The sequence below is a fragment of the Labeo rohita genome, chromosome 19 (genome assembly GCF_022985175.1).
Source record: "Labeo rohita strain BAU-BD-2019 chromosome 19, IGBB_LRoh.1.0, whole genome shotgun sequence".
NCBI classification, from domain to species: Eukaryota; Metazoa; Chordata; class Actinopteri; order Cypriniformes; family Cyprinidae; genus Labeo; species Labeo rohita.
The window spans coordinates 24202034-24216098 of record NC_066887.1 but is presented as its reverse complement, the minus strand read 5'-3'; the positions used below and the strand labels follow the sequence as shown (position 1 = coordinate 24216098).

At 34.7% G+C, this 14065-nt stretch overlaps 3 gene segments (V, D, J or C); 2 read left to right on the top strand and 1 right to left on the bottom strand.

The window, feature by feature from the left end:
* The first annotated feature begins 1738 nt into the window (after nt 1–1738).
* Nucleotides 1739–2621, top strand: LOC127181539 (immunoglobulin lambda variable 3-25-like). The segment is given in 2 exon segments: nt 1739–1817; nt 2230–2621. Coding segments are annotated over 2 exon segments (441 nt in total).
* Nucleotides 2622–6978: 4357 nt separating this feature from the next.
* On the top strand, nt 6979–7903 carry LOC127181537 (Ig kappa chain V-III region VH-like). The segment is given in 2 exon segments: nt 6979–7054; nt 7416–7903. Coding segments are annotated over 2 exon segments (537 nt in total).
* Nucleotides 7904–8593: 690 nt separating this feature from the next.
* Nucleotides 8594–14065, bottom strand: part of LOC127181667 (Ig kappa-b4 chain C region-like) — a 106664-nt gene continuing 101192 nt past the window's right edge. The window contains 1 exon segment of the C gene segment in view: nt 8594–9092. Coding sequence covers nt 8767–9072 — 306 coding nt within the window.

Sequence of the window (14065 nt, the reverse complement as noted above, 5' to 3'; positions counted from 1 at the left end):
AGACTGACAATCGATGTTTAATGTTGAGAAATTATTATTTCAAGAAATGTAAAGCATTTCGGCTCGTTTATGTGTCTCGTGTTCTGCGAGAGCTGTGTGTGGAGGGAGGGAAGTGTTTTTCTGAATGTCTGAATGTGGTTCATCTATTTGCGCACATTGTTTTTAACTACACTGTATAGCTGTGTTTTGCGATCAGAGCCGTCCCACCCATGGCTGCAATGTGTTCATTGTGAACCTCAAAAATTAGACATTTTTTTTTATTCTTAAAAAACGCCATTATTTTATTTGAAAAATGTAATAATTTTATTTTATTGACAAAATATTTTAGTTTGTCGTGTATAATTTTTTTATTCGATCAGACAACATTGTAAGCTGTCATATGGTCATGTTACAACGTGCCCCTCACATGTTACAATATACTCCACCTACAGGGCATGATGTCACTTTCACTTCCTTTCTTTTAAGGTTAATAGCAAAAAACGTACACACTGTAACTATGAAACAAAGCGACATATTTGTATTAGACAAGTGTGAAAATAACGTGGATCTACTGCATCTTCAGCGGCTCAGATGTCGGGAGTAAATGACGACCACTACCTTCATTATTACATCCAGCAACACAACACCTCAATCGCTCAATCTGAGATATTCTTGTCTAAATTACATCCCTGCTCCGGCATCGAAACAAAGCGGAATGTTACAGCTGATGTGAGGTAAAATGCTCATGTCAATCAACTATTGTGGGAGTGGCCTCTGTGGGTGTGACGCCACAACGACAGGCATCTGAGAATGGCTCCATTTGAAAAAGGGAATATTAATTTTACAGATTAATTAAAAACCACTGCATGGATTTTTATCATTATAGGGTAGATTTGTACATACACTGCCAACACACATTAATGTTCAAACAACATGCAAAAGTGAACTTAGCATCCGATGACCCCTTTAAGGCTGCTGAACTGTTGATGTGAATCATTGTCACACACTCAACACATTCTACATATTTAATTAATAATAAACATCAGAATGTCTCAGTCAGGTTTCCACAGAATCTCAGTGGTCACTATAAATTAAATATTTAATTCACAAATTTTGTCTTTTAGGCTTTGACAATAACTTGTCTGTATATTTATTTTTGAAAATTAAATATTAGATTCAGTTATTCAGTGGATAGTATGTCCAGTATAATACCACCAGAAAAAAATCAGTAGTATTTTAGCTTGTTTTAGTTTTAAAATGTTTAATATAATAATTATTACATTCAACACTATATATGAATCAAATGCTTTTATTTGGCAGCAAACTTAAAACAATAAAATAAACATTAACAGCATTGCAAAAATAAATAAATAAAATAAAATGAATAAATAATTTAGGACAGTGTGTGTCATTTGTAATGGTTTGTGTGTGTATGTATTTCACTGGTCATCATTGCACTTCTGTGTGTTGAGGCTCTTGGTCACTGTATTGTGGGACGAGTGAGTCGCGCAACTTTTTATGTCCAACAATAAATCATTAGTCTTAGTGATCACTAAGATTGTTAGAATTTTTAAGATGTTAAGGAAAAACAAAAGATCTGACTCATCCAGATTACTGAAATGTTCCTTCACTGAAAGAGAGGTTGTTGATTTCAAAAGGAACATTTACATTGTGAATTTACTTTGCATTGAACTGTATGCTTCAGTGCTCTGGAGGTTTTTATAGAGCTGTGACTTTGTGATTTTATGACTGAGAGCTCTTCTTTATAATAACAGATCCAAGAGCAAACATGACTTTAATAGCCATCATTATTTGGACACTCGCAACCTGCACCTGGAGTAAGTATTTATAAATTTATATCATCAGCTGATTTACAGAAAACTAGGAAATAAGCAATCCACAGGTTCACAGGTGCTGAGAGTTTAGACTTAATTTCCTACAAATACTGTATACAAATTAATTAACCTTTATATTATTTCTTATAATTATCTTTTTGACCTGAGCATGTGCAGTAAAAATTATATTAATGTTGAAATTGTCAACAGCTTTAACTAATATCTTTTGATCTTCAAGTCAAGCTCTTCATTGTCATAAGGTAAACATGCAAAAAAATGCTTCGTTCTTGTAGTGCAGCAGTAAGAAATAAAGTGTGCTCGGAGCGATGCCTTATAACAGAGTCTTCATTGTTACAATAACTAAATGCGCTCATCAGTTTTATATTATTCTTTTATGTTTTCTGTCTCTCTACAGGTTCTGTAGGGCAGATTCTGACTCAGTCTGAAGATCAAATAGTGAAGCCTGATCAGACTGTCACTATTAACTGTAATCATGAACCAGCAATAGTTTGTAATAAAAAAGATACCTCTCAGAGATGCATGCACTGGTACCATCAGATTCCTGGAGAATCTCCTAAACTCCTGATCTATTACACATCAGAGAGAGCTTCAGGTGTTTCTTCTAGATTCAGTGGCAGTGAAAGTGGAAACCACATGGATTTCAATCTGACCATCAGTGGAGTCCAGCCTGAAGATTCAGGAATTTATTACTGTCAGAGTCAACACAGTAAGACAGGAGACTCAAAGAACCCAGACTGGGTGTTCACACAGTGTAAAAGCATCATACAAAAACCTCTCTGGGTGTGACATTATTGTCATACACTCCTCAACACATTCTACATATTCTATTAATAATAAACATCAGAATGTCTCAATCAGTTCAGTTCGACATGAATTGCAATCCAATACAATCCATCCAAGCTTGATGAAAGAAAGCTCACTGTGGCCAAAGCAACTTCTCAAATACATGCTTTAACAAACATCATGATTAGTCTTAGATCTTTAAAATGAAAAGAAAGAAAGAAATCTATAAGCAGTTATTAATTTTTAAAATAATTACATAAAAATAAAATGAATTAAATACTATGGCAAGAGAACAAATAAAATTAATAAATTAAGGACAAAATAATTCAAACAATGATTCATAAAGCTTTCATTTGGCAAAAAAATAAAGAAAACATACTTGGTCATATATATTAAACAGGCTTTAAAAAGATTAACATACAAATGGTCACTGCAGCTGACTGGGACTCAGATTGACACCAGAGCTCCTGCTGCTGCCGTCCACCTTCCAGCTCAGCTTCCAGTCAGAGGGGAATCCCTTACTGGCCACACACAGCACTGTAGCCTTACCCTGCTGGAGCTCGTCACTGGAGGGCGGCAGCACCGTGAAAGCAGGATGAGATGCAGGTAAAGAGAGACAGAGATGTGTGATGTGATGTGATGTTTCGTTCTTCTGAAAAATATCTCTATCAGTCATTCTTTCACTTCCCTTTAAGAGAGTTAATCAAGCAGATCTAAAGTGCAACAGCCTGAAAAAACATATTTCTTCAGTAATCACACCCATGCACACATATGTTTGTAAGGACATTGCACAGACTTCAATTGATTTCATGATATTTTCTGTCACCTATCCCAGTTCCTACCCCTAAATTTAACCATCACAGAAACATGTGGCAAGGACCAGTAAAAGCTCCTTACTAGTGGGTTGTCAAAGTATTTCACAATATAAGTAAGGACATTTGGTCCTAACAAGTCTCAAAACAAGTATGCACACACACACACACACACATATATAAAATCATGATATAATATTATATTTATTCTTCTGGCAAACACTTTTATGCAAAGCAACTTACATTGTAGGGGAGACCAGGGATGAAAGTAACACTTTTTGTTTAAACATCAGTAACTCACTGGTTGTTTGCGCTAGATCTCTCAAACTTTGATATATAGTAGCCACATTTGTCTACTACAAATAAAACTCACTTGGATGTCTACTGCATAATCACATATTATGTGAGTTGTAGCACAGGCTGGGGATAGATGTAACAGTGTGAAGTAATTTGCTGAAATAAGACCCACACTTCCAATTTATGCAAAAACTTGATTGAAGAACAAAGAATAATCAGTTTTTTTTGTTTTGTTTTGTTTTGTAATTTTTTATTTATTTTTTTTTTTTAAATAAAGTGAACTATTTAAAGTGACAAAAACATTATACTGTATTCATTTTAGGACTTTAAATTTAGCACAAAAACAATTGCTGTGTGTGTACTGTATTCAGTCACTAGCTGTGTTGCTATCTACCTATTTTTATGTGAATTTGGTAATATCACATAAAAAAAATGCTGGATGGAAAAATCAAGATGCGTATAAATTCTAAACATGTGCACAAAAAAATGTATGTGGTCATTTAAGGCGAATAGTGTTTTTATCCAATAAAAAGATGCACATAAACTATAATGGAAACACATTTTACATAAATCCCTTGATGTGCAACAAAAACCTCACATGACTTTGTCTCAATAGAGGATATGACTGGATAATTGGAATCATCATAAGGAGTTGGTTGTAACATTTTTAATGAACTGTTACAACTATCCCCACCAATAACATAGAACAGCCATAACATAGCAAACTGTTTTAGCATGCCGGTTTTAAATTAGCATGAATGCAAAGTATCAAATTAAACTAGAGAAACAGCTACTTTAGGTTATGTAAGTCAAATAATTGTATCTATAACACAATGATTGCTAGGCAAAAAAATAATCTTAATGAAAAAAAAATTACTTTCTTTCCTGAAAATCAGTTTTTTGGTCAGAAAATATACAAAGTTGCTCACACTTACATGCCACTTCTCCTGTAACATTAAAAATGTAAATGAAGTGTATGAGATTGATGACATCATCACAGCTCCTTTCTGACTGGTCAAACTGACAGTGTTACAACTAACCCCGTGTTGCAGGACTTCCTGGTTTCCCCTATTCTAAGTATAATTATATATATATATACAGTTTATGCTTTCCCTCAGGATCAAACCCATTACCTTGGTGTTGCACAATGCTGTGCTGTATAAACTCTAGGCATGGTTATCTTTAACATTTCAGGTTTCTATTTTTCATTTGTTCATATTATTATAAAATTATTTCTTGTTAAAAATTCACTGTGCTACTCATAGTTACTCATAGCTGTTTGTAGACTGAAAGCTACATCAGATGATGAGACACATACAGTATGACATTAATTTAATTAAAAACGTTTTCATTAATCTAGAATTCTTACAAACATTTAATGATTAGGTTAACATTTAATCATTATTAAAAACAATCAATAGCAATTGTATCATTTTAACTTTTCATAATTTCTGTGCTGTCCTACTATATTTTCATGTGTAATAAAATGTTTTAATGTTTTCTTGTTTTCCTCTGTTAAATAGATTTGTAAAGATAAGTAAAAGACTGAATACTTATACAGACATTAGTTTTGTATTTCATTCAAAATTGCGCATGCGTGGCATGTGCCTATCTGTCAAAGGGAGGAAGCCACGCCCTATTTTGGAGCGCCCACCCTGTTTTGGAGTTCCTGTCCCAATTTGGAGATCTCCAGGCTGCAGTTATACTCTTTCGGAATCTCCCGCAAGCCGTCCCAGCGCAGGGCAGGGGAAAGGTTTTACTCTATCTCTTTGTTTTAAGCAACAGGGGCGTCCCGGGACTCGAAATTCAAAGGGTAGGAGGGGGTGGTACAAAAACCCGCCTTACCCAGATGACACGGTAAAAGTACTCATGCAGTAAATATGAACTCATTTCCATTAAACGAGAAAGTAATAACAGAATATTTAATCACACATTCTGACACATTCTGCCTATATGATTATGTGGTTAACAGTTCGTTTTTTCATTTATCTTGTTCAAATGTGTAAATCCTGGCACCCATTTCAAGACTTCAAATGATTAGCTCTAATTTTAATGTAATCTAAGTAAAATAAGCGAAATGTAGTTGATCAGTTGTGGAATTAGAACAGATAAGAATATATGAGCAATATACTAACAGCAGTGTGTGTGTGTGTGTGTGTGTGTGTGTGTGTGTATTTCACTGGTCATCACACTGCTGTGCGTTGAGGCTTTTGGTCACTGCATTCTGGGACGGCAGATTGTCATCACAGCTGATGGCTGTTGCTGTGGTCCACTCACTCTCAATGAGGCCCAGGCTGCTGCTCCAGCTGTACAGTCCATCCTTCTGCAGCTGACTGGGGCTCAGACTGACATTTCACACTGAACATACATGGAGCCCAGCCTGAAGATTACTTTACAGTGACAAGTTCACATAGTGAAACAGCATCATACAAAAATAAGTTGTGCTTAGTTATATTTGCAAGTATAGATAATGCATCCATGAGAAAATACACAATAATGAATTAATTATGAATGAATGACTTAACCACTAGTTAGTTCATTATGAATGAATTATGAAATCTACATGTCTATTTCAGCATAACATACTTTTGCAATCTACCTTAGCTGCCCTAATTTGTAGCATTTTAAACAACAGAAGTAAAAATCTGTTTATGACATTTTAAGTGTAAATTTAGCTTTGAAATGATACTGAAACCTTCAAAAAGCAGAGGGAAAACTGATGTTAGCTTTATTATATGCAACACACCATGCTCTCACATTATACTGTTTATGAACATGTGAACTGTTAGTAAATGAACTAATACAGCGTGTGCAAAACCTCTTCATATTAGCTTACGTTTTCAGTCTGCCATATTTTCATGCTTAAAAATGATATAGTGTGACTGTAAAATCTAACAGATCTTTTGATTTATTTTGAGCAACTTTTTGATTTAAGTGATTTGGATAGAATTCAATGACCCTAAACATTAAACTCAATGTTACAGCAGAACAACAATGAAATCAATTATATTAATTAACATTATTTATTAATCAATAAATTACAATTTTAAATTTTAGAAAATGTCCAAGAAAAATTATCTGCTTCATCCAGATTATTAAATTAAATATGTTCCTTGACAGTCAGAGAGGTTGTTGTTCTCAGAAAAAAAACATTTGCATTGTGAATTCACTTTGCATTGAACTACATGCTTCAGCACTCTGGAGGTCTTTATAGAGCTGTGACTTTATGATTTTATGACTGACAGCTCCTCTTCATCATAACAGATCATAAAGAAAACATGACTTTAATAGCCTTCATTGTTTGGACACTTGCAACTTGTACCTTGAGTAAGTAAAAAATTCATAACATCAGCTGATTCAGAGGAAACAAGAAATTAAGCAATCCACAGTTCCAAAGATCAGATGTATACTTAATTTCATGTAAATACTGTTTAATTTATAAACTCACATTCATATTTGGACCTGATAATGTGGAGTAAACATTATATTAACATTAGAATTAAACTTTATGTTTTAATTTTCAGGTCATGATATATGCTGTCATTTAGTTAGCATTTGATGTGCAAAATGTGCAACAATTTATAGTGCAACAGAAATAAATTATTCATTATAACTGGTTTTTAGACTATTAAATGTACTCATCAGTTTCGTATTATTATTCCACTCTGTTTATATTGTTCTCTTTCAGCTTCAGTGGGGCAGATTGTGACTCAGTCTGAAGATCAAACAGTGAAGCCTGATCAGACGGTCACTATTCGCTGTAATCATAAACCAGCTGTGAACCGTTATAAAACAGGTACCTCTCAGTATTGCATGGCCTGGTACCATCAGATTCCTGGAGAAGCTCCTAAACTCCTGATCTATTACACATCAGACAGAGCTTCAGGTGTTTCTTCTAGATTCAGTGGCAGTGAAAGTGGAAACCACATGGATTTTATTCTGACCATCAGTGGAGTCCAGCCTGAAAATTCAGGAATTTATTACTGTCAGAGTGAGCACGATATACCAGATGACTCAGGGAAGCTATACCGGGTGTTCACACAGTGTAAAAGCATTGCACAAAAACCTCCTTGTGTGAGACTGCAGCGCTGCAGCTTTAAGCTTCTACACATGTTGATGTTGAAGATCGTTATTCACCTCACTGACTTTACACACAAACACAGAGACTCTTTTTGAACTGTCCCTCATAAAATGCTGATATTTCAGTATAACAGAATTGTTACTGAAAAGCCATATTATCATCAAATACTTTTACTTCAAACTTGCTAAATTCCAGTCTCAGCCCAATCAGAAGTACCAGTACTTACATAGAAACCTATACAAAGTAGCTAGAAAGAAATGCTAATTTTAAAGAAACACGTCAGATGGATTTAGAGGATTTTGTATTTGAACTCTTCAATATTTATGTAAGAAACAGCAACATAATTCAAGTTATTTTTATTTAGCTCATTTCCCAAATGTACGCCTTATTTAGAAATGACTTGTGTTGCATGTAATTAAATATAAATACAAATAATACAATATTAATAATGATATAGATTTAATTACATTTATGTAAACTGTCTTCTTGTAGATGCACATTTGAATGCTTCTCCATCATTTAGTTATTATTAATGAACTGTTAAGGAATGTTATCATTTGTTTCACAACCCTCTTTCTTAAAACAAAATTTACAATATGTAAAGATTTTCTAAAAAAGATTTTCTAAAATGCAGTCTAAATTTGTATTTATTTATTTACTCACATGTATAATGTGATTAATCCAGCATTTTTTTTTTTTTCAAATTCTTAATTCATTCTAAAAAAATGTCAAACCGATAAAAGTGGTACGGTATTTCATACTTTAGCAATAATTCAGCACCATAGTTAAAACAAAAATGCTTTTATTTGGCAGCAAGAATAAAATGATCAACAAAACATTTATAGCACTGCAGTTCTAGAATTACAACTGATAAGAATGTATGAGCAATACACTAACAGCAGGAAAGATTAGTTGTTGAGCAGCAGCTGGTTTAGGACAGTGTGCGAGTGTGTGTATTTCACTGGTCATCACTGCACTGCTGTGTGTTGAAGCTCTTGGTCACTGCATTGTGGGACGGGTGAGTGGCTTCACAGCTGACGGTTGTTACTCTGCTCCACTCACTCTCAGTGAGGCTCAGGCTGCTGCTCCAGCTGTACAGTCCATCCTTCTGCAGCTGACTGGGACTCAGATTGACACCAGAGCTCCTGCTGCTGCCGTCCACCTTCCAGCTCAGCTTCCAGTCAGAGGGGTATCCTTTACTGGCCATACACAGCACTGTAGCCTTACCCTGCTGCAGCTCGTCTCTGGAGGGTGGCAGCACCATGAGAGTGGGACCAGCCGCAGCTAAAGAGAGACAGAGAAATGGAAACTGTGATGTTTCGTTCTTCTGAAAAAAAACCTCTATCAGTCATTGTAAGTCTTTCACTTCCCTTTATAAGATGCAGAGTTAATCAAGCAAATCTGAGTGCAACAGCCAGTAAAAACACATTTTATCAGCAATCACATATATGCCTATATTTAATTTAACACTATTTATTCATTATTCATAATGTTATATTATGGATTGTTAAAAAGGTACAATATATTATTTACAATTATGTTGTTTGATGTTTCTAATTCTATCAAGGAGTGTAACTGAAAAATAAACCAGAAACATTTCTGTCTCATGTAACATTCATTAAGAACTGTTAAAACTATAGTTATTAAAATTTTTAATCAATTATCATGTAATAATTTGAACTTTACATCATTCCTTAATTCCATGATTCCTTAAATCTGTCTTAATATGTATATTGACAAATTTATTCCTATACTATATTGGTTATATATAATCAGATTTTTATATTTATGTAAAACAAGCATTTATTCTTTAAATAGTAAACTTTATATGTACTTTTTTGATATATTTGTAAAAGACAAGACTGCTGTGTACTGAAAAGTTAGATTTCTATCTTATTCAAAATAAAAAATAAAAATAAAATAAAATAAAATAAAAAAAACAATGCATTTTTCCTTTTTTAAAATAATTTACCATTCTGTTAAATGAAATGCCCTGTAATAAAAAGTTAAACAATAAAGTGATTAAAACAATTGATTTTTTAAACTGTCTGGAGGAGAAATAAGAAAGGTGCACATACATCTGATAACATCAAACCACAAGATACATTAAAATTATTAATTCATATATTAGTTATATTAATTTAAGATCATTTATAATGATATTTAAATAAAAATCCTTTCTTGTTCTTTTCATTTAATGTTTAATTTTAAAAATAGAAAGAGATTTACTTACTTCCAACTGAGAGTCGAGTTCCTCCACCGAAAGTCCACCACAGTGATACAAACTCAATCAACGGCTGTACAAAAACCTCCTGCACTAAAACTAACACTGACACTAACCAGTTTGCTCTTTTACTACAAAATGATAGCAAATATCTATAAGATACAGTTGCACAAAACCAATTTTATTTGGATAATTTCACAAATGTACTACTAATATACCTAAATAATTATTATTATTATTATTTTATTACAAATATTATTAAAAATGTAATTGTATTACTAAGAGAAATACTAATACATACAGTGCTGATAAACAACTAAATATGTACATTCAATCACCTTAATGTAATTTATATTTTGATTCTCTTTAGCATTTAGTTCATTAAAAATTGAAAATGTATTTATTTTAAATGGCTTTTATAGTCTAGTTTACAATCCTGGTTATAAACAGTACCAATGCAGCATGCAATAAAAATCATAATAGTCATCTTTAAATATGCTACCTAATCTATGCAGGTCAACATTTAAAATCTGATTTAATTTCATTTATTTACTTATTCATTCTGCACTTACTTCCCACACTCAGTTTGTTCCTCCACTGAAAATCCACCACAATACTTAATTCTCATTCACTGTAAAAACTATAGAGCACCAGAGCAAGTTTTAATTAAACCATAATGATTAACTCAGAATTAAAATATGCATTTATTACAATGGTAGTCATCATACTAGTAAGAAAATATTTCAGTTCAGGAAGTTTTCAGTTCCACCATAAATGATATTTTGCATTGGCAGCTCATGCCTCAGTGCTCTCAGAGTGTTTAAAGTCCAAGAACTGTCCTCTCTAAAACACAAGCCAATATGATTCTCTTCATCTGGGCATTTTACTGCATCCAAGGTAATTTTTTTTTTTATTTATTTTCCTTATGCACCATTAATTATTGTTTTAATTCAGCAGAGTTTTTCTTTTTCTCACAGGCTCTTTGGGGCAGGTTGTTGTGACTCAGCCTGAGGTTGAATCAGTTCAGCTTGGTCAAACAGTCTCTATTGATTGTAAGACTAAGACTGTAGTTTACAGGTATCCAGAGGGTTCAGTATCCAAAGATTATTACATCTCCTGGTATCTTCAGAAACCAGATGAACGTCCTAAACTCCTTATATATTATACAACAATGAAGCCTTGTGTCGAAACTACAACAGGGGAAGCAAAAACATACAGATGTACCCTAGTACTGTTCTTATTTATTAAAAATTAATCTTGCAACCCACACCTGCCTTAATAGAAAATCATCATTAAATTAGTTGAAACAGTTGCTGTTCCTGTTACAATGCGATCTGTGACGCTTCTCATATTTATTGCAGTACTTCAGACAGAAAAATCACACTTAAAACCTCTACATCAGTGGCGATTTCTTTAAGACTGCAAGGGAAGCTCAGCTTCCCCTATAATGTCACAAAATTAATGGTCAAATTATGTACTATTGTACTAACATTTTATTGACTAAAAATGCGTTAGAAAACGTTCATCTCAAAGACGAGTTCGTTCAGAATCAGTTAGATATAGCAGGTCGGCTGACTTGATTTTCTTCTCATACATTCCCGTAGCATCACAGTGCATTTCCCCGTTGAAGCCCAGCGTCCATTGACTTCAATGCGGCTGCTTTGAACGTTTTTTTTTCAGTGCTTTGAAACTAGACGGTCATTGGATAAACGCTGCGATTATGTCCCGCCCACGGACGCTCAGCGTCTCTGGGGGTGAATGAGGAGCAAATGAGGAGTGGGCTGGCCTGGACGCCGAGCTTCTGCGTGATGATTGGAGGGTCTGTCGAAAGATTGCATCTCCTTTTGACTGACAGCGATTTTGTACTATAAGGAATCGCTGGAGCTATTCGCGCTCAGTCCCATCGCGGATTTCTCAAGTTCAGTCGAAATAAAAACTGCTGCAACCTATTTCTTTATATTTGCTTGGCGAAATTGCTTGATTTTCATCATACATTTCACACAATTATACACCACATTCCTTGTTTCACTTTTACAGAGTTTAATATTTTTTTTAGATCGTTCATTCATTCATTCATGTTAATATTTAATGTAGTAATCAATATATATATATAGATTACTACATTAAATATTAACATGGAGGATGACTATAAATTAATATAAATATAAATATATATATATCTATATATATATATATAAATAGTAATCTTGAAAAATTTTAACATAACATAATGAAACCTTATATTTCTATTAAAATACTTTATAAATAAATAAATAAAAAAATAAATCTCCATAATAACCTTATTTAAATTGCAAAATATTTATACTATATAGTAGCATCTGACTAAAAGAAAAAATACATCATATTTTGCATAATAAAACTAAAGCTTTTTTTTTTTACGATTGTTTGCATTGTGACTTACTTATGACAATAAGGCACATTCTTGTGAATAAATAAATAGACAATTTTATGATGTAGGCCGAAAATGAGCTTCCCCTATTTGACAGACCAGTAGCCGCCACTGCTCTACATAGATAGATAAATCGATACAGCTTGTGAATAACTGATACTGCAGCTGAAGGCTTTTTCCGACCAAAACAGCATCAAAACGCTACTTACAAAAATTACCTAAAAATGTATTTCCATGTGGTAAAACATTAAAATACTACACAAAACTAGTGTGGCAACTTGTAACGCAGCATTTTTGCTACTGTATGTATTATAAATTTGATACGTTACTGCTGTCATAATTCTGCTGTAATACCTGGCTTTCCTGTAATAATCATGTGGTTCTTTTGTTATATTTTTGTGGTATTCCTGTAATAATTTTGCAGCTTTTTAAGTACTTCTTACTGTGCAAGAAAACCATGTTTTTTCTGTTATAAACCTGTGGTATTACTAGTCATAATGTGACACACCATACTACATCTGCCATATTACATTTCAACATTTATTCACCATGTGTAACAACATCATGTGTGTTGAATTGACACAATGAAACAAAATAAGGCACAATGAAACAAAGCATGAAAATGTAATTCACAATATTCAAACATTATAACATCTCACTGTTACGGATCTGGTCGGTGAGCTGCGGACCGCTCACCACCAGATGTCGCTCTCACCTTGTTCTCACCAAGTGGCAACCCCCTGGTCTCCCTCTTGAAGCCAACAGGGAAGTGACTAAAACTGCAATTCATCGACTGGCCGCTAGAGGCTGGCTGCAAAAGGGAGTCAATCCCATAGACTCCGCATGTTAAAATGCCCAACTTCACAGCAGAAAAAAATATGTTTACAGCCTGGTTCAAAAAGTGGTTTTGGTCTATATAGCTAATTTCGCCCTTCATGTCAACTCTGAGGGGGGTGAATTTTTTTATAACTCATCCGTTTAATTTATATTAAGCCTTAAAGTTCTGCATAATTTAGGGCGTGGCCACTTAAGTGACAGGTGGATTGCCTCTGCTGTCACCACCGTCGCGCTCGGCGGGCGTAGTTTCACCAACCAGCTCCACCCACGTCCCGCCTATTTACCCATTTTCGATTATCCGGGAGTGACGTGCAGTGACGCGATTCCAAGATGGCGACGGCTGAGTCACGCCCACTAAGAGCTTCAAAAATGCTCTTCGGAAACCTACGGGTGACGTCACGGACACTACGTCCATGTTTTTTACAGTCCATGGTTCTCACACACTGACTGTTGCACTACACCCCGGACTCCATTCCCCAATCAGCCTCCTGCTCCTCATCCGGCACCGCTCTGGAGGGTTTCTGTGCTTCCTGCTCCGCTTCCAGCTCCACCCTGGTGGGCCCCTGCTCTGTCGGTCCTACCTCAGTCACCTGGTCCTCCGCACGGACCTGGCCTTCCAGGCCTTGCCCTGTCTCACCCCCGCCCCACCGCTCCCCTGGACTATGGTTCATTTGTAGCGTCTGGAAGCCGCTCTTTGGGGGGGGGCTATGTCGCTCTCACCTTGTTCTCACACACTGACTGTTGCACTACACCCCGGACTCCATTCCCCAATCAGCCATTGCACAT